Consider the following 21,403-nt stretch of genomic DNA (forward strand, 5'->3'; position numbering starts at 1 on the left):
GGCATCCTGTGATGGCTCTCAGCAGGTTGCATCCTTCCAAATACAATGAAGACGTCACATTCCTTCGAGGAGTGATCAAGATCTTCAAAGATATGAAGATCGGAAGCAATGAAGAGTGGAAGCCCATACAAACCGGCGTCATACTATCAACAACATCAGTACTAGACATCTCAGAGGAGCTACTGGATGCTGGGCATAAATTCCTGCTAACATCGAGACTGACCCAGGACTGCCTTGAAAATCTTTTCTCAGTTGTGCGACTCAGGAAAGCTGCTCCAACTCCTCTCGAATTCAAGTATGCCTTAAAAATGATCAGCAGTGCCCAGTTCCTTACTGTTCCATGTTCCAGCAGCTCTCTGCAGGATGATGGGGAGTTCCTCACAGATTTCCTCCATCAGCCAGTGAGAGTTCCACCTGACCCACAAATTGGCATCATCCACTTTTCTGACAAGCAGAATGTGCAGGATTTGTCACAGGCAGAGCACGATTCCCTCTACAATTTGGTGGGGTACTGCGTGCACAGCGTCACGAAAAACGAAAAGACATGTGATATGTGCATAAAGGAGGTGACCACTGGACGCAATGACGTAGCTCACCCATCAGCAGGTCTCACTCTGTTTAAAGAATACCAGAAAGGATGCCTCGTTATGGTTTCAGACAAGGTGTATGACATGCTACTCCAAGTTGAAGCTATGTTTCGTAATACAGAGAGTAGCCTCATGGAGAAGCCCAATGTCAAAAAGCTACTTGTGGATAAAGCAGAACTTCAAACCAGAGACTTCCAGCTGCCTACATGCCACAATCTGAAGCACAGACTGCTAACGAAGTTCATCAATACTCGCCTGCACTTATACTGCAAGAAGAAGAGTGTGGAACTCAAGAAGAATATGGAGAGAACTAGGAAAGGAAGTGAAATGGAAAGCAAAAGTATGGCAGTGTGAAAACTAGCAAAAAAGTGAAGTAAATTGTTGAAGACAATAACGCACAATCTAGTTCTTTGGTCATGCAGTTGAGTTGTACATGTAAAATTGTGGTCGAATGAAGCAATACCACAATAGTAGCCATTGTAGTCTTGTACTGGATAAGCAAATATATATTTATATTTTCCTTTATGCAGCCCACACTTATTGAGTGGCCTGTGGCTTTGTGACGAGCGACATTTCATTAAAAAGGTGTTCAGCATGTCTTGTGCCGTATGTTGAATTCTGATGTCTGGTTCGAATGCCTTAAAAACTAGTGTTCATAGAACACCTTAACCCACACAGTCTTGAGAAACAAGGAAATGGGCAGGGGACTGTGAGTGGCAAATTTGATGTCATGATGATGTAAAATACCGTAACATTTTGTCCAAATACTGATAAATGGAAGGGTTTTGAAAGTGTTAAAAAGGCAATTTGGGATCTACAGTGTATGATTCAACTAGCAGAAGCCCGTGGTAAATATACAACAACGGGAAAGCTTCAGCGCATTATTAAATAGAAGGCGAAGAGAAGATCAGATCAGATCTCAAGATTTGTCTCCCGACCATCACTATTTTTCTCTGTTTCACTCACTGCTCTCCAAACTCTAAAAACTTTACAGCTTTCTTTGACTATCTGAATTACTGCCATAAGGCCGTGACATCCGAATACCCTCAAGCAGAATTCCTCGATTTCGGAGACTTCAATGTACACCCCAGGGAGTGGTTGGAATCATCCCACATGGATGTTGGGGAAGTTGTTTTTTTTTTGTATACAAGATCGAGGCTCGTGTAAGAGCTCGCACAATAAACACACATTAGCACATTAAACACAAAAAAACGAACCGACACATAAAACAATAAAGGGAGAGGGAGACAAGATGGGGATACAAGCACAACAGTAGAGAACAGGGATATCAGGAGATCTGTTTGAAGGGAGAGGGCTGAAGGGAGAAGGGGTACACGGTATAAAACAAAAAGACACTACTAGGAATTTCAGGAATGAAGTCGGAGATTGAAAGAGGTGGATTTGGGGTGTATTATAACGGGGGGTAGAAAAGATCAAGGTTTTGGATGGGGGAAGATAAGAGATGGTGTGAACAGCTGTTTTAAAGACCTGGAGGGAGGAGTGGGATTGAAGAGAGTGTGGGAGTTTGTTCCAGAGGCGGGAAAAAGAGGAATGAAAGAGTGAAGGTGAGCAGAGAGTCTTGATTTTCGCAATTTCACCAGAAGAGGGTTGCTGACAGTTCTTGTGCATCCTGCAAGAATATTTGGAGGACACAGCACAGACAGAGCTGGGGGAGCTAAGCCAGAGAGGAGTCGGTAGAAAGCAGAAAGACCACCAACCTGCCTTTGGTGAGAGAGTGAAAGGCCCTCAGAATCAGCTTCATCGCTGTTTGATTCTTTACCTCCAATCCATTGCGTTACAGCTACACAATTTCACCTACACTTGGTTCTTCTGACCACAATCGTGTGACCATCACTTTACTTGCCACCACTTCTTTTCCTCGGACTAAATGCCAGTATTGGCATTTAAATAGCCCTGACTGGACTGGTTTACGAAACTTCTTTTCTGCCTTTCCCTGAAAAGACTACTGCCTCTCCTCAGGCAATGCCTCTATCTCTGCTGAACGTATAGCCGAAGTTATTGTTCCAGGAATGGAGGCTTATATCCCCTTCTCTTTCAAGTCAATCTCTCCTAACAACTCTTGGTTCAATACTTCCTGCTCTGCAGCCATTCATGCAAGAGATGCGGCATATCGGACATGGACAAACTCTGCTTCCTCCGACTCACATTCAGCATTCATATCTGCTAGAAATCATTGCAAACGTTATTCGTGAGAAGAAGCATTCCTTTCTCCGAAATAAATGTGACAACCTCTCATCTTCTTCCACCAAGATCTTTCTGGTCATTAGCTAAAAGTATCTCCAACAACTTTCCTTTCCTTCGCCAATCCTTTCCTTTGCTTTTCCGTACAGATGATAAAGCAACTCGTTTTGGTTCTCTTTTCTCTTCTAATTCCACACTGGATGACTCTAGCATTCCATCTCCCTTTGATGCAATCCTATGCCCATCCCTAAAATCTCTTTTCATGCAGTAAAAAAGTACTCCTTTCTCTGGCACAAGCAAGGCATATGGACAAGACAGCATTCCTCCTCGGCTCTTGAAGAAGTGTGCTTCAGAACTTGCACCCGTGCTTGCTCGTTTGTTTAGTTTTTATTTAAAAACCCAAACTTTTCCTCTTTCCTGGAAACATTGTGACCCTCCCACCACCACCACCCTTTTCTCCCAAAACATGCTCTGTTGATCTTTACAACTTCCCTCATCTCTTCCTTTTTTCAATTTCATTTTTCCCCAATTTAGGAACCTGTCTACCCATCGCTGAATAAAGCAATGTAAGGCAAACTGGAAAGCATCTCCAAATGCAAAGCCCGTCCATGTCCGCTTTGTACTCCAACTAAACTTGATGAAAACAGCAGCTTAAAAAAAAAAAGTAAAATTTATTAATCAGAGTTCTCCATATTCTCAAAATAACGTTTTGTTGAAAACTTGATGGCAAAAGCACAAATGGTAAAAACGTTATGTCGTGGTCAGATAGAAGCGATTGCAAAGCCCCATTTACCGCTGCAGGATGGATGGGCTAAAACGTAAGCATAAAAAGAGGAATCAAAAACAAGAAAAAGAGGCAAACAAGCACCATTCAGCAAGTCTTCACTTTTAATAGCTCTTTTCTTAGATAGATCAATTTCTGATTCAGCCCCAGCTTATATACAGAGAAGGGACACGAGGACAAGAGATTGGAAAAAAAAAAAAAAAAAAAGGATTTTACAAAACAAAAACCCAAGGTGCCTGCTCGTTCATTCCAAACAAGCCACAAAGCAAAGAACTCGGTCTTTAATAACAAGACCCAAAAAATTTGTCCTTTTCAAGCTCTGCAAACTTGCTTTATCCAATGACGTGTTATACTCCGATTTTCGCAAAACAAAACGGCATCGCACATACACCTCCCGAAGTCACTACATTGCAAGACAATAATCAAACAGCAAGCGAAACTGTGTAGCTTGTAGGTTTGCCGTAATAAGTTAGAGGAGCTTGGCTCATTGTACAAGGATGTCTATTATCTACGAGACTTACAGACACGACACAGAATGCGTACATTTGGCCCCGATAAGTGCGTTACACTCACCTCATTTTAACAGATACTGGAAGAGAACCAAAGCTGTCCCAGGGAAGAATTGGTCAGATCCTATGTGACCAATTGGCAGAAGCTTATAAAACCCGCACCTGCCTCAGGGGCACCAAAAGTCCACAAGTATAACAAAACACTTGAGTTTGCTGCTCTCAATGAACTTGTTTCTCACTACAGTTGGTATGTATGCAGAAGGATGGATATTAAAAGAACGCATTCACATTCTCATACTGTGCAAAGGGTAAAGGATCATGAGGAAGAAGTAGTGTAGGAAAAAATAAATTCTGCATTGTATTCCAAGATTTGGACAAGCTCAACGCAGGATGTGTATGATTCAGGTCCAAGCAGAGTGCAACTTCACCAAACAATCATCAACCACACACTTACCACAAATATAACCACAGACAAAAGGAGGACTTTGCAGTGCCACTATAACAACCACCCCCACATTCCTTAAAATGAAAAATTGAAACAAACCCACCACCTCCACAAAAATCAATACTTCTGCTTACAGGAGTGTGTTGATGCCATTTCCCTTTACGCCTGAGTATTTCCTTCGACCAACCCCAATAAGCTTCCCCCTCACCCCTCCCACCACCCTTTCCTCAACCCGAGCTTCTCAAAAAGAAAAAAAAGTTTAAATAAAAAGAAGCATGACAAATAATAAATGGCAAGTAACGTTTACCTTTTTTGATTAAATTTGTCATTTTGCATTGCACATTGGTTAGATTGCTCCCTTGCTCCAAAACCCACGCCCCATCAACAGGTTGCTCTCTCTCTCGCTCCAAAAATCTTATATTGTATTTTTTTTTAAAAGAAAAAAGAAACCCTTCTTCCAGACCTACCACCCTTGATGACCATTGCCACAAACTCATTCCACGCTTTCCTTCAGTTAAAGCCACATTTCCACTGAATGATTTCTCAGCAATCACTGTCGCAACTTTCCCTCCTCAAACATAGTCGAGTTTGAAGGGATGGGATAGCCATTGCGGGCAGTAGCAGCGGTATGTGGCGCATTGGGGACAAGGGTCATCAAGTAGCTGAAGGGCAGGGAGATAAAAGGTGCAAATGTCAATTAAATAGGGTAAATCTGCGCTGTGAAGGACACGCCATCAGTATAATGCCTTCTGGCCTTGGTTCTCAAACTCGGCCCACGCTTCGTTCATCTCCATGAAGATCATCTTGGCATACTGTTCATACGGCAATCCGGTTGCCTGTCGCAATTGTCAAAAGGTGGTTAAGGATCAGGGTAAAGGATTACAAAGGCAAACAACAACAACAACAAGCCCTTTTTTGACTATTTTATGAAATGTGTCTGATTTATTAATCTGAACAAGAGCCTAGACCTAGAGCAACAAGTCATTTCTGCAACGAAAAGAAAGACCATTAGATGCTCACCTTGTCTGGGTGTACCACCAGGACAGCACGGCGATAAGCCCGCTTAACCTGATGGGGCGTCACAAGGTCAGCCATTCCAACCGGGCGCCAGCGAGTTTCTCCCTCCCACAGTACAGTGTGCATCGTGGAAAGTAGAGCACGAATATTCCTCTCCTTCCCCTCAACCCATTCCAATATCTGTACAAAGGGAACGTGCGAATGGGAGAATACAAGAATAACTTTGACGAGTCATATTACGACTACCCTTCATGCCCGCTCTTTGGCTTGCAAAGCCAACTACCGTTTTTCCTCACCCGATGTGGCTTAGTGTCACAAATTTCCATTTGTACCAAATTGCTTCCTTGTTTTCAGACTTGGAGTACAATAAAAGGATGTACAAGGAAACTCGTATACAAGAGGAGGACTTTTGGCCCCTTAGGCTTACGTTTTATTCTCACGCAATTAACGTAACCTCAACTAATTCCCTTATTACAAATATACTGCATGGTACTCTTATACTTCCAACTAGTTTGAAGGCGATATACATAATACGACACGGAGTGAAGAGGATGGCAGGGTGATGGCAAGAATTAAGATAGAGACAAGAAAAGAGGAAACGAGCAAGAAATATGTCGTGCATAGCACGATACTTGCAAAATACCTAAAATAAGTTGTTGGCCTATGTTGACCTCAAAAATACTTGGTGGTTGAATTCAGTGTCCAGATATGCAAATCCTCTTAAAACTTCAAGTCAGTCAGATGAAAATTGAGGATGTTAGAAATTTGGTCGATGTTGACCTTTTGGCCTATGTTGACCTAAACAATAGTTCGGGGGTTGAATTCAGTGACCAGATGTGCCAATCCTCTTAAAATTTCAAGTCAGTCAGATGAAAATTGAGGATGTTAGAAATTTGGCCGATGTTGACCTCAAAAATAGTTGGTGGTTGAATTCAGTGACCATCTATGCAAATCCCCTTAAAATTTCAAGTCAATTGGATGAAAATTGAGGATTTTAGAAATTTGACAAAGTTGGTGACCTTTGGCCTATGTTGACCTTTTGACCCCCAAAACAATAGGCTTCTTGCTTATGACCAACTCCACCATTTGGTGAAGTTTCCTGAAGATCGGTTGAAAATTGTGACCTGTAGGCGACTGGCATACAGACAGAATAACGCAAAGACCAACCAATACAACAACACACACAACATGCATTTTAAAGGCCATTTTCCCTGCTAGAGCGGGGGTTAGCCTTGCGGTCCCCATGACAATCTTCTCCATTTTGCCCTATTTTCTGCATCTCTCCTTGTTAACCCCCTTGCCCGCATTTCTTCTTCCACCATCTTTAGCCAAGTCTTTCTGAGTCTTCCCAGTCTTCTACTTCCTTCTACATTCATTTCCATCACTCTTCTCAACCAGTCACTTTCATCCTTCCTCAACACATGACCAAACCATCTCAACCTGTTCCTCTTCACAGCATCAATCACAGGCTCTATTCCCATCATCTTTCGCAATTCATCATTTGTCTTCCTCTCTCTCAACGATACTCCGCACATCCGTCGAACCATTCGCATTTCCACCCTTTCCAACCTTCGTTGCTGCTCTATGTTCATTACCCATATCTCGCTCCCATAAATCATAACACTTCTCACACATGCAGCAGACACCTTTCCCTTCAGCTTCAACGACACTCCCCTCATCATCAGCACGCCACTCAATTCCCGAAACTTCTTCCATGCACATCTCACTCGAGCAACCGTTGCCGAGTCTGATCCACCTTCTCCATTCAGCATGTCTCCGAGGTAGCAAAATGTTTTCACACCTTCCAGCTTCACGCCGTCTCCAAGATCCAACTTAACATTTCCTCCATCTGCAGCTCCCTCTGTGCACACCTTACATTTTAATGTAGCTGCCACACTGGTTAATGACCCTCTCAGACCACTACATTTTTGATGAACCCACTCAGCGCACATTGTACACTGAATGGAGTTCACTCCGACACCCTTCCTACACACAGCACAGGGCCACTTCCCAGTTCTTTCCACCTCACCACATGCTTTACCACTTGCCATCACCTTCGTCTTTCCGATATTCACCTTCAGACCTTTTGTCTCCAAACATTCCTTCCACGTGTTCATCTTTTCCTTCAGTCCATCCATACTTTCCGCAATCAACACCAGATCATCTGCATACAACAACTCCCACGGTAAACCCTCCTTTACGTTCTGAGCCAGCACCTCCATCACAGCTACAAATAGTAGTGCACTTAGTACCGACCCCTGATGCACTCCCACCTTCACCTCAAACTCACCACTGTTCCCGTCCTTCGTCCTTACAGCTGTGCGCGCTCTTTTGTACATTGCCATCACTACTCTGATCAACCATTCCTCCACTCCTAACTTCCTCAATGCCCATGTCAATACTTTGCGTGGAACCCGATCGAATGCTTTCTCCAGATCAACAAACCCAAGAAACAACTTCTTCCTCTTCTCCATGTACTTCTCCTGCAACTGCCTCACAATGAAAAGCACGTCTGTCGTTCCTCTTCCTGGCATGAATCCAAACTGCATTTCGTCGATCTTCACTTTCTTCCTTATCCTCCTCTCCAACACCCTTTCCAATACCTTCATTCCATGCTCCAATAACTTTATCGCTCGGTACGAGCCACACTCCAGAGGGTCACCTTTCCCCTTGTATAAAGGGACGAGGGTACTCAGTTCCCAATCCACTGGAATGCGGCCTTCTTTCACCACCAGATTACAGATCTCTGTCATTCTCTTCACACCCCAACTTCCTGCTGCCTTCAACATATCTCCCACAACTCCCGTCGGCCCTCCCACTTTTATCGCTTCCTCAACTTCCTTCTCAGTTATCTTCCCTGCCGGTCCTAAAACTGGGTTACTCTCTATGTTGCCATCCCATTCATTCTCTGTATTCAACAGCATTTCCATATATCTTTTCCATCTTCCTTTAATTCCATCTGGGTCGACAACGATTTGTCCCACTTCATCCTTCAAGCAACTCACCCCCATCACATCACACCTCTCTTTCGCTATCTGCTTTGCAATCCTGAATACTGCTTTCTGACCCTCTTCCGAATCCAAGCGTTCTCCAAACATTTTCCTACATGCCTCCTGCGCCTTTGCTACCTCTTTCTTTGCAGCCTTCCTGGCTGCCTTATAACTTTCATGCTCTGCTGTTTCTGCTCCCGTACCCTTCGCCTTCTGCCACTCCTTGAACTTCTTCCTCTTCTCGCCAATCCTCTTTCCAACTTCATCATCCCACCACCATGTTTCCGAGTGCCTCGGTGGTCCTTTTGTCCATCCACATACCTCACCAACGGCTCCCAACAGACTAGCTTTCATTGACATCCAACCACTTTCAAGCTCAACCACATCATCCTCGACCCTACTCAGCCTCTCTTTTAATGCCTCCCTTACTGCAATGCAAAGACCAACCAATATACTTTTAAAATCTTCGATTTTCGCAAGTAACTAGAGGAGAATATGCATTGTTGAGGATTGAGAAGGAGGGTAAAGTAGAATGGGAGATCAGAGCACAGAGAAGGTGGAAGTAAAGATGGACGGAGCACCTGGGAAAGGAAAAGAGGAAATGGGAGGTGGTCCAAATATCCTGCCATTTATACATATATATTAACATACACATTTATACATATACATTAACATACACATTTATACATATACATTAATATACACATTTATACATATACATTAATATACACATTTATACATATACATTAATATACACATTTATACATATACATTAATATACATATTTATACATATACATTAATATACACATTTATATATATACATTAACATACACATTTATACATATACATTAATATACACATTTATACATATACATTAATATACACATTTATACATGTACATTAATATACATATTTATACATCTTATTATAATAGAGCAAACGTATATGGTTATGTCTATATGCGACCAAAACGTCTTCTTCTTCAAGTAAAATAAAATAACAGTCCGTGTACTCTTAATTACGTTTAGACTGCTGAGACCCCTCAGACCTTTGATGACACCAAGTCCCCCCCCCCCCACCCCCCCCAAGACCCTTAAGACCACCAAGGCCCCTGAAGACCCAAAATACCCTTCTTATTATAATAGAGCAAACGTATATGGTTATGTCTATATGCGACCAAAACGTCTTCTTCTTCAAATATAATTAACACCCAAAACACAGTCCGTGTACTCTTAATTACGTTTAGACTGCTGAGACCCCTCAGACCTTTGATGACCCTTGAAGTCCCCCAAGACCCTTAAGACCACCAAGTCCCCTGAAAACCCAAAATACCATGAAGACCCAAAAGCCCCTGAAGACCCAAAATACCCTAAAATACCCTTAAAGGCCCTGAGGATCCAACAGACCCTGAAGACCCAAAAGGCCCCGAAGACCCAAAAGATCCTTAAAGATTCAGAGGAACTGAAAGACCCTTAAGACCCAAAAGCCCCTGAAGACCCAAAACACCCCGAAGACCCAAAACACCCCGAAGACCCAAAACACCCCGAAGACCCAAAACACCCCGAAGACCCAAAACACCCCGAAGACCCAAAACACCCCGAAGACCCAAAACACCCCGAAGACCCAAAACACCCCGAAGACCCAAAACACCCCGAAGACCCAAAACACCCCGAAGACCCAAAACACCCCGAAGACCCAAAACACCCCGAAGACCCAAAACACCCCGAAGACCCAAAACACCTCGAAGACCCAAAACACCTCGAAGACCCAAAACACCTCGAAGACCCTAAAGACCCAAAATACCCTTAAAGGCCCAGATGATCCAAAAGACCCTGAAGACCCAAATGGCCCTGAAGACCCAAAACACCATGAAGACCCAATAGACCCTGAAGACCCAAAAGACACCGAAATGGTCAAAGATGCCTATCCCTCTGAAACGACGTGTGGTGAGGCGCGCGGAGCGTGCCGAGTCACACTCGTATACGTTAAAACAAGTTTTTGTGCATTTCTGCTTTAGTTCCATTTCAAAGTCACGAGATTCAAACCCATAATAACGTCCAATGTCCTCACCAATAGGCCACCATTTCACGAGACTCACAAAGATAATTTATGATGCAATATAATATTCTGATTGCAGGGCAGGTCTTCTCCCAATTGCAATAACCAACTACCCCTGGTGATGGGTAGAAAATAAACATTCAGCATCGATTCTAATCTAATTTGCAATAACCAAACCTTTAGCTTCTCTGGATCCATGTCCTTAGCCATATCCTCACGGCGCATTGCTCCGATGGTCTTCGGCTCATTGCGGTCCCGAGTTGCCGTACCCGAGAACCCTTGATCTGACAGCAAGTCCTCAAAATCACTGGGCTGGACCTTGGGTCGAGTGCCCGCTGAAAGAGCCCAAATAAAATGTCAGCCATTGTGGCGTTGTGTTGACATTTTAACAACTATCTTCAAAACATGCTCGCCTTCCAACCACCTTTTCTCACCGCACCCACCCAAAAATGTCCAGGTGCACACCTGTCAACAGGTATACATTTTTTAAAGCACACTGCCACAAATCTATCACAGATGAGACCATTTTGTCACGAGCTTGGGTGCCTGTATGGAAACACGTTTTCTTAACGAATGGCCTCCTTGAGACTAGCAGAGGTGATTCCACAATGTTTTTGAACTTATTCATGTTTATATTATTTATACAGCAAATGTGGGGCTGTTAGTTTTACTTCATTCACTAGAATATTATGACAGTCTCTCTTGTGACTATTTTTTATTTTTTTATTTTAAAATGAAGTTTCACCGTTTACTCCATCTTCCTTAGCAAATGAGAGAAAACCAGGAGATTGGGATTTCATAGCTGATCAAGTAGATCCTGGCCTTGGTAAAAATCAATGATCTGGTCCAAAATCTAAACAAGGTTTTTCTTTGAGAAAGCAATACATTGCATTGTATTGTGAAATATAAATACTTCGATGCATTGCGAAAGCATTGCAGGAATTAGACCATTTACTCCAAGTAGCAATTAACCAGGAACAAGGGGAATATATTGTCGCGTTCCCGGGGTGAACACCCATGGGGACGGATAGCCGATCAAGCTTAAACTCTGAGGCGCTCAGTCAACAATGGCGGACCTTCTTTATATGTGCGAGGAGTGGGGAGGAGGGCAGCGTGGCTCTTACCTTACGGACCCCACTGGACATCTTCGAACCTGTAATCAACTAAAGCTGACACGGAATTCAATTGCAACAATAAAAAGGTTTAATATAAATAACTGCAGGACAATGAAAAGGCAACACTAATTCCTAAATTAAGGGACCCTCCAAACGGACTCGTATACAACACAAGGGGAAAAATAAATGGAAAATAATGCGTGTGGATTTGCTTGTACTCAGCTCTGAGCGGCCCTCAAACCCCACCGGCTGTCCCAGAGTCTGTGCGCGGGAAAACGGCCTTGGTGCACAGTTCGTTCACCCACCAGCCACAGCACGGGTCCCCGAGTCCCTCGCTCCACAAAGCACGCGGTCTCTCCAAGCTCACACGGCACGGCAACCAGCCGTCACGGAGTCAGCACCAACGAACCAGGGAAAAGACAATACGGCCGCTCGCAATGAGATCCAGAAGCAAGAGGGCGAACGAAAATGCCGACTGCACGCGATCAAATCCAGGACCAAGAAGAAGGAATATGTCGGGACCCAAGTCTTTTGTTCCCTGGGCTACTACGTCATCAGATGACATCTGCATGTCCTCCAATACAAGAGTCCCATCTCAGCAGTCCTTGCTCGAACCAATTACCACCCCTCGGGGCATGGCCTAACGGACCGGCCTGCTTGGTGTTGCGATGAGGCAGGTGGTGGCGCCAGTGTTATTGTTCAATGTCCTGTTCAGGTTGTTATTATATTAAATGTTTTAATGCACGATTGCTTGGCTTGGCTATGTGTGTGTGCTGCATAAGGAACAGAGGAAAAGATCACAGAGGCCATTTACATACAGTGATTTACCATTAATCCCAAACCAATTAGCATAACCCCACCCCTCGTCATGGGGACAAAGATGCACTCTTACGCGGCATCTGGCCTGACTTATGTACATCAAGATGGCTACACGACATTCTGCGCATGGTACCTCTACAATTCTACCTGGCTCTAAGGTAATCCATTGCCTACCCTTCATAAACGTAACAATATTATGTTGCTATAAAGGGTAAAGAAGATGCATGCTCATACTTTATACAAACTGGCAAACGATTCCTAAGAGTGTAAAGATCACAGGCAGCACACTTTCTGGAAACCAAAACGAGATAATTTGACATCTCTTCTATTAGTATTAGTATTGTAATACTATTAATTAATTATTATTAGTAATATTAGTATTAGTATCAATATAGTAGCATTGAAGAAGTCAACCTAGGGATTCAAAAGCAATTGGTGCACTGTCTCGTCATGTGAACCCCAATCCCAACCCGCAATCTGTTCTACCACCATCAATTCTACCCAACCAAACCCTCTTATACTTGCTTCACAGTCAATTTGTTGCCCTTTTACCCTCCATTACCCCAGTCTTCCATGAGCCTCAATCTTGAATATTTCATATACAGTCGGACCCCACTATTCACGGTTCCACTATTTGCGGTTCCGCTATTTGCGGGTGATAAAATGCGACCGGGTGATAAAATGCGACTTGTTTCTCTGTTCACGGAAAAGTGTCCAGCAAATTCGCAGTTTTTTTTTTCTATTCATGACCGTGTTCCATGAATTTGAGGTTTTTCAGGGGTGCAAAAAAAATTATTTCACAAACCGTTAGCTTCACATACGGCATATATAAACCCCATTTTCACCAGCCATGCATAAAGCAGCTGGACATACGCAAAAAAAAAACATCCATGAGCCACGAGCATGACCTACTTAAACATTCACTGCTGTGTGCTTTGCGTTTTCATGGCTTTCACGGCCGCAAATTTTAGCCACACTATAAGCGAGCTTTGTGGGATATCCCACCAAATGTGTAAACAAGTCAACCCTGCAAATTATAGAATGCAAACGCTTCATTAACTAGATGGTATTCTTAGAATACTTACCCTGCGCAATCAACTTTGTGTAAGCCAACTCTTCTGTTTTTGAACATTTTTTTTCCTTTGATCTAATATGGCTGACAGACCACGTGAGCGATGACATCATAAATTTATATTCTCTAATATAATTGTTGCATAGATCACCCTCAATACATTTCAAACTTATCAGACTAAGTGTTGTCCCTGTCGAATTATGACGTCATAATTTTGAGACCAATGACGTCATCGTTAACAACACCTATTCCCCATATCGAGTTCTTTACAATGAGCCATGTTTAAATTTTTTCCATGCAGCGGTTTTGGAGATATAGAGGTGCAACATTTTTCGTTTTTTTCCAAGATGGCGCCTGTACCATCTTGGACACTTATGACGTTATGATTATCATTAAAATATTCGAAAGGAGGAGGCGCTCCTATAAAATTTCGTCTCCATCAGACCAACAGTTGCTGAAATTTTTTTTTAAATGATCGGATAAGTGTTGCACTTGTCGAATTATGACGTCATAACGAAGGCACCGATGACATCATCATTAGCATGTCTTATTCCCTATGGGGAGTACTCGACAATGAGCCTGGTGTCAATTTTTTCCATGGAGTGGTTTCAGAGATAGAGGTGCGAAGTTTTTCCAAGATGGCGCCTGTACCACGTGACCTATGACGTCATAATCATTAAAATATTCTATAGGAGGAGGCGCTCCTATGGTGAAAATTTCATGTCAATCGGACCAACGGTTGCCGAGAAAATGAATTTTTAAAATGCAGACACGGCACACACACGTCCGTACGTAGCTGAATGCTTAACCCCGCTTTTTGCTTCGCTAGCGCTTTTTGCTTCGCTAGCGCAGGGTAAATATATTACAGTTTGCAATTTATGGTAAAGCATCATCAGAGATCTTACACAATGAAAAAGCTTCGGGGGATGTTCCATCAGCTGCATAAACATGTCATCCCCGCAAATTATAGAATGCAAATGCTTCATCAAATCTATTATTGAAATTAGCAGATAGGCTCAATACGGCATCATCTGATAACATCCCCCACAAAAAATGTCCAGGGTATACATCCCTCTCTCAACTACCCACAATGCTCGCATTCCTACATAAACAGACCGTCTTGGATCTCGATCATTCTTCTCGTCCCGTTACAGGCATTATGGCATCAACGAATCCACCGTTCGCTAAATACGGAAGAACGAGAAGGCGATTCACGAGAGTATTTCAGCGAGCGCTGTATCGAGTAGGAAGGTGGTCACTCATGCCAGGGATGTCCACATAGAAAGGATGGAGAAGGCTTTCAGCATATCAAGAGGACAACACGCAGAAGAATATGCCTTTGAGTGGACCTCTCATTCACGAAAAGGTCAAACAAATTTACGATCATCTCTCGAAAGCGCGGGTGATGCCAGCACGAGTGATGCGCCGAGCGATGATGGTACAAGCAGTGCGACTTCATTCACGGCAAGCAGGGGATGGTTCCATCATGTCAAGGAGCGGTACTGCATGGAAATGTGAAGCTCTCACGGGAGCGTGCCTCCACGGACCATGAGGTGGCAAAAGCATTCCCTGCTCAACTCGCAAGGCCGATCGAAAAGATGGGGTACCTCCCAGAGCAGGTGTTCAACGCTGACGAGAGGTGTTCAACGAGCATGATGACATGCGACCTGAGGAGTTGGAGGATCTCATTGCGTCACATGGTGACAACCTCACCGAGGAGTTGGAGGCCATTATAACGGTTTCCGTGGAGGAGGAGGCGGGCAGTGATGAGGAAGAGGTGCCGAGATCTAACCTCAGTCCAGTTCCTCGGCGAGTTGCTGCAGGACATGCGGGCATTTGTGGACAAGTTGGAAGATGCTGACCCAGTCATGGAGAGGTACCTCAAAAGTTCAAGAGGGGCTTGGATGATTTGCTTCTCCCCTACAAAGAGCTGCATCGAAACCTGCGGCAATCTGCCAGGCAGCTCTCCACCTCAAGACCATCAGCACCCTCCTCTCCTACCACCCTCTCAGTGTCCTCACCAGCATCCTCACCAACACCCTCAACTGCTGCCTCTCCTGCCTGACCTGCCTCTCACTCAGTGCACAACGTTGCAGGACTATCATTTGGGTCATCCCCAGAGTTTGAGGAATTAATGGGATTTTAATTCATCATCATCATCATCATCATTTGAAAGTTGCGAGTGTTTGTAAAATAAAATTTTAAAACGGTACATGATGGTGTTGTCGTTTTTTTTTTTTCAATTTGTAAGCATTTTTTATGAAACTGTAATCATGTGCATTTGCGGTCAAAATCATTTTAAACTTTAAAAAAAAATTCTTTATGAATTGGGAACTGCCGTGAACCGACAACGTATCCCACTTTTCCCTATTGCAACAATGCCGCAGCATACATTCACGGGATTTCCATCGACCTTCGCGGATTTTCGTTGACATTCGTGGGATTTGCATTTTGCATATATAATTTTAGAGTAAACGATAGAATCATTTTTAGAGAGCAATTCCTTCAAAAAATGTTTCCTTCATGGGCTTAAGATTGCCCGTCTCTGATGAATGCAACACGAACACAATACACAAATACAATGTGAATTCGGCAAAATAATTACTTGATGAAAAATGAAAAAAACGATGAAAATTTTTTAGCACTAATAGACAGGTGCTCAGGGCAAAGGTTAAAATATGCCAAAAGCATTGGGGTGGGAAAACCCCCAAAAAATGGAAAGCAGTAGATCCTGAACTGTTACGTAACGTTTTAGCTGACTGCAATTGAACAAGCAACTGTTCTGCAAAAATATTAAAGGTGCCATCTATTTATTACATATGCAGAATTTTATGCCCCAACAATGACTCCTCCCTTCTATCGCCATGAATTCTCCCCTAATTCAAAAGATCAATTACCCTTCCCACACTCCCTAACCTTCCTCTCTCCAACAATCCTTCCTTTTCTAACTTTCTCATTTTTGCACCCACGGGCATACAGAATATATATCGAAAAGCAAAATAAAGTTTCTCCTCATCCAATAGTTGTGTAAGATGAAGGTAAGGTAAAGTAAAATGTAAATGTTCAGGAAATCCAGGCAGATGTACATTGCGAGAAGCAAATAGAAGCATTAATAATAGTGCGAGGAAGAGATGAAAGTATGAATTATTTTTGGCTGACATTGACAAAGAAAAACCTTAAGATGTAAAGTGGATGAAATCCTCAGATATGTGATGGTAAACGTATGAAATCTTTTAGAGTTAAAGGGAAATCAAATCAAGAAAAATATCTCAACCTTGTGCACGGCGATTCTTTTCTTCCTTCCCCGCAACTCCACCAAAGATTACATTGTAGTTTGGCCTGCTCAGGCCCAGTGGTGGTGGTGGTGGTGGTGGTGGTGGAGGCCGTCCCTGTCCGGAAACAGACTGGTTAGGCCGCGCATGACCTGCCGTCATTGGATATCCGCCACGAGGCTGCCCTGCCATTGTCTGTGGTTGGTTTTGGCTCGACCCAAACAAGTTTCCAGCTGAGAAGAAAAAAAAAAGAAAAAAAAAGATATGGATAGCAGAGGGAATTTGAGAAATGGGTTGCAATTACCAAATGCAATGCAATTCTTTACAGAGAAGGCTTGACTATCAACAAAATATCAACAACCACGTTTTATTGACTAAATGCAATGTAATGACATGAGATTAATGAGAGGGGGTTGCTAATTATGAGTGGTCGGATGGGTGGAGAGGGGTGGGGGTGGGGGTAGGGGATTGGGAAATGTCAATCTCTCAGTCTTTTTATTACACCCGTCAGCAAAGCGATGGGTAATATGAGAATCGAAATGAGATGTGTTACAACCTGCATGTAGCAACAGGTCGAATAGTTAGACCACAGTGGTGACTGGTGAAGTAGTAAAAAAAATTAGGTGGGTAGACCTAAACTATATGACAGTCAGTTGAGGCTGTGAAGCAGTGGAATTTGAAGCCTAAGCCATAGCGGTGCGTCCGAAGGTCACTCCTGCAGGATCTGTTGGCTGTCACCGTGGTGCGGGCCAGTTTGTGCAAAGCAATAACATTATGGAAGACTGTGATGCAGGATCTCTGGTTCGTTCCTGGGAGATCGATCGACTATCTTACGAGAATGCAAGCTGCCCTCGGGGCATTATGGCAAACAAAGCGACAATGAGCCACTGACCAATAATAGACCTGAGGGCACTTCAATAAATTGATGATATATTCCCATATGCTGGTTGAGTTATTGTAATCTCGAGACTCAATACAAATGCAGTGCAATATAGCAGTTTTTGGCAAATGACAAATTGGTCCATCAGCGAAACGACAGGTAGGCTCTGCTAGTATTAGAGCAATATAGATAACTACCTGAGGGCGAGCTCTGAACTTGGGTCACATGGGCCTGGCTTCAAATCAACATGCAACTCTCGCCCGGTAAGTATCGGTACGGCATCGTGTTTCAGCAATTTTCGACGCTCGTTTCCCAGGTAGTGATGCTGTTGATCAAATACAAATGCCAACGGCTCAAGTGGTCTTTGCAAAGAACATGATATTTTGAAAGAACATACGTTTTGTTGTTGAATTTGGTTGTTCCATTGTTCCTAGGTTTTTCAATCACAAATCACATGATCGTTGTCAATCTTTTCGTGGGTCAGGGATGGTCAGACTTAGAAAAACGACTAAGTTCTATGGGTAAATTTCTTGACGATCAGAACATTTAAAAGCTTGGCACATCATGTTAATTTATTTTCGTGTTAATGGGCCAGGGGTATCATCCTCTAAAACATATCTCTTCAAAAAATTTCATAATTGTGTCCCTTTTAAAGAAATATGAAATGCACACGCAGTCTTTGAAATGTCTACGTACACTTTTGTATACTCAACATCACCTCTGAATTTATGTACATTGAAAAACGCGTTGAAAACTGAACAACGCACATTTTCATTCCAAGGAAAATAATCATGATTAATGTTTGAAGTCTTTAATTTTAAAAAGAAAAACTGTCCTTTTGTCTGTGTTTTGTATTGATGCTGTATTCTGTCAAGATGTCAAGCTGCTAGCTAGTGCTTGCCAAGCCAGCCGTTCCTTCTCAATGGTTTTGAATGCAGTGCTTGCTTGAGTGCTTAAGCCACTTGGCAAGCGCTCCATGAGAAGCTTGGTAACTGAATATACCCCAGATCCATTGCATGGCGACAAGGATAAACATCTAGAACGTGACTTTGAGGGGGGGGAGGGGGGTGACGTGGGAGGAGTGAGGGGACGGAGTGGGAATCCAGAGGAAGGGAGTGGGAGGAGGCAGGGGGAGGGAAGGGAGGAGGGAGGAATGGGTGGGTGGAGGCAGGGGAAGGGCAGGGTGTGAGGAGAAGGGAGGGGAAGAGGTGGGCATCCGGAGAGAGGGGTGGGTAAGAGGTCGGAGGGGTGGTGAGGGAGGAAGGAGGGGGAAGGGTGGGAGGATGGAAGGGATGAGAGTTCTGGAGGGGTGGGGTAAGTAAAGGGTGTGATGGGAGTTCAGAGAGAGGGGGTAAGGAAATAACAAAGGAAAAATAACAAACAAAAACAAACAAATAACAAACATATAACAAAACAAACCAAAATAACAAATAAACAAAATAACAATATTTGTTTGAAATAATAAAGGATGTTTTAAGAGGGGGGGGGGTAAGGGGTTGGAGTCCTGAGGGAGGGTGTGGGGTGGGAGGAGGAAGAAAGAGAGATGGGAGTCCAGAGGGATGGTGGGTAGGATGGGAGGAGGCAAGGGAGGAGGTGGAATGAGGAAGGGGAAAGCAATAGAAGGAGGGAACAGTCATTACCCAGGAACATTGTACCTTTGCCGGTGTTGAATAAATATTTGTTCAATATCTTGCCAACTTGGATGCTTTTATCATCACCAGCAGCACACAATTATTACACACTTCTGCTACACTATTTATTACCATGACAACTTTTATAAAGTAATCCTTGCCTGGAAGGTTTGTTCCCAGTCCTGCTAAGTCAGCAAACGGGTCATATTGATGCTCTTGGTGTGGCTTGGATGGTGAGGCAGTGCTAGAAGGTGCAGCTGAACTAATTGCTGGACCTAGGCGACCACAAAACAACAATAAAAATTTTAAATAAACGTGACTTTGCAGAACTTGAAGTATACATTACAGCAGCATCATTAACAAGTCAAGGCTCACCTCCTAGGCCAGCCTGAGCACTTTGAGATGCCTTAACACCCCGGGTACCAAAAGGCCCCATGTCCCACACCTGCAGCAAATCGGACTCTGTTGACCGTGTCGTGCCCGATGAAAATTCCTCTGCAAGTGAGGGAAAAGTCAGCGGAACATTCAGCTTCAATCAGCAATGATTATTATTGTTTAGAATGGTCTTGATGATAAATTACCAAGGTTGAAAGGGTCTGTAGCTGGAGCCCCTTGAGAATGGGAAGTGCTGGGTGGAGTGAGAAAGGCTCCAAGCAAATCCTGATTTGACGCAGAGAGCTGAGGTCCCATAAATGGATCAAAAAGGTCACCTATCAGCAAATGAAGAAAACATCCATAAGTCCAGTTTGGCAATCACATCTGAGCCCATGGCTCATGACTGCCATGTTCCCAGGTTTAAATCCCACAATATCCTTGAGATTCATGCACAGGTTCAGTGATATCTTCCACTGTCTTTACTCCTGCATGTGATGTACAAGCTCCTCCATGAGCTTCAGATCACTATCAGAACAAATTCGCAAACTACTGACAAATCCCAGTGTATCAGGAAAAGCCAAGATTAACACAGCCTCGTGATAAGATAATCATATCCCTTTTTGAAACAAACCCTTCTCAAGCAATACCTACCATGATTGCCATGTGCTGATGGCGGCTTGGATGAAAGCTCCTCTGATATTCCACTATCAAAGAGGTCTGGAGTGGAACGACCGAGCCCTACCCCACTCAATCCATCCCTTCTTCCAAAACTACCATTGCTATCATTGCCAAGGAAGTCACCCAACAAAGATGTGCTGGCTTCCTGCACACGCAAGTCTTCACTTAACCGTAGTTGAACTTCTGGCTCGTTATCAACGCCAAGGCCGAGTAAGTCTGCCTCACTCGGGGGCTCAGGACAGGGTTCAGGTGGCGGCGCTGTCTCTGCCTCTGCCTCCCCCATAACCACCTCAGAATCTACACAAGGCTCGGTAATCTGTGGTGGAGGGCCGCTGCCATCTGATAGAGGGCACAAGGAGAACAAAAGGTACAAGACGGTGAGGCAAGTAGAGGGCGGTACAAGGTTGACGTGGACATTTAACAGGAGAAAGTCCAAATAACTTCAAAAATTTGTGCCATGATATTCTTTAGCCTGAGAAAATTATACAGGAAGTGACATCAATGCTGATCAATCATTTGTAACATGTGATGACACCAGGTTGTATTATTCCACATCAGTCAAAGTGAGCCAACATGAAATGGAGACATTCTTGGTACCCACAACTAAAAAAAAAAAAAAAACTCAAAGTCCAACCAAAAGCAAGAAAGTTTTGGAGCCTTAATGACTTAATCCATGCATATTTTCTTGAACGTGGAAAAAAGTCAATGCGCACGTGAGTTGTTGCACAACGAAGCGATACAACCGATACGCAGGCAAGGTATGCTGCCTCAGGGCATGACCTTCTGCGTGTCAATGCTCCCTCTAGCACAATAAATGTCATCATAACTACTCCAGTGGAAACTGATTGCAAATCTCTAAATAATGCTCCATACACTCCAGGTTTGTCACCTGATGATTTACATCTCTGTGGACCACTGGAAGAACATCTGGCTGGCATTAAGTTTACGACTGACAAATACATCAAAG

General features: G+C 43.5%; 1 protein-coding gene across 1 annotated transcript in view; it reads right to left on the reverse strand.

The window, feature by feature from the left end:
- Nucleotides 1-3,659: 3,659 nt before the first annotated feature.
- The window catches only part of GAK (cyclin G associated kinase), a 150,560-nt gene continuing 132,816 nt past the window's right edge, over nt 3,660-21,403 (reverse strand). The window contains exons 21-28 of the mRNA XM_068108230.2: nt 20,410-20,775; nt 19,965-20,093; nt 19,759-19,878; nt 19,545-19,658; nt 16,875-17,105; nt 10,772-10,929; nt 5,548-5,724; nt 3,660-5,363 (exon numbers count right to left, since the gene is read on the reverse strand). Of these exons, the coding sequence (XP_067964331.2) occupies nt 5,262-5,363; nt 5,548-5,724; nt 10,772-10,929; nt 16,875-17,105; nt 19,545-19,658; nt 19,759-19,878; nt 19,965-20,093; nt 20,410-20,775 (1,397 nt within the window). The 3' untranslated portion in view covers nt 3,660-5,261. The remainder of the gene's footprint in view (nt 5,364-5,547; nt 5,725-10,771; nt 10,930-16,874; nt 17,106-19,544; nt 19,659-19,758; nt 19,879-19,964; nt 20,094-20,409; nt 20,776-21,403) is intronic.

The sequence above is a fragment of the Myxine glutinosa genome, chromosome 2 (assembly GCF_964187855.1).
Source record: "Myxine glutinosa chromosome 2, kmMyxGlut1.1, whole genome shotgun sequence".
Lineage (NCBI taxonomy): Eukaryota > Metazoa > Chordata > Myxini > Myxiniformes > Myxinidae > Myxine > Myxine glutinosa.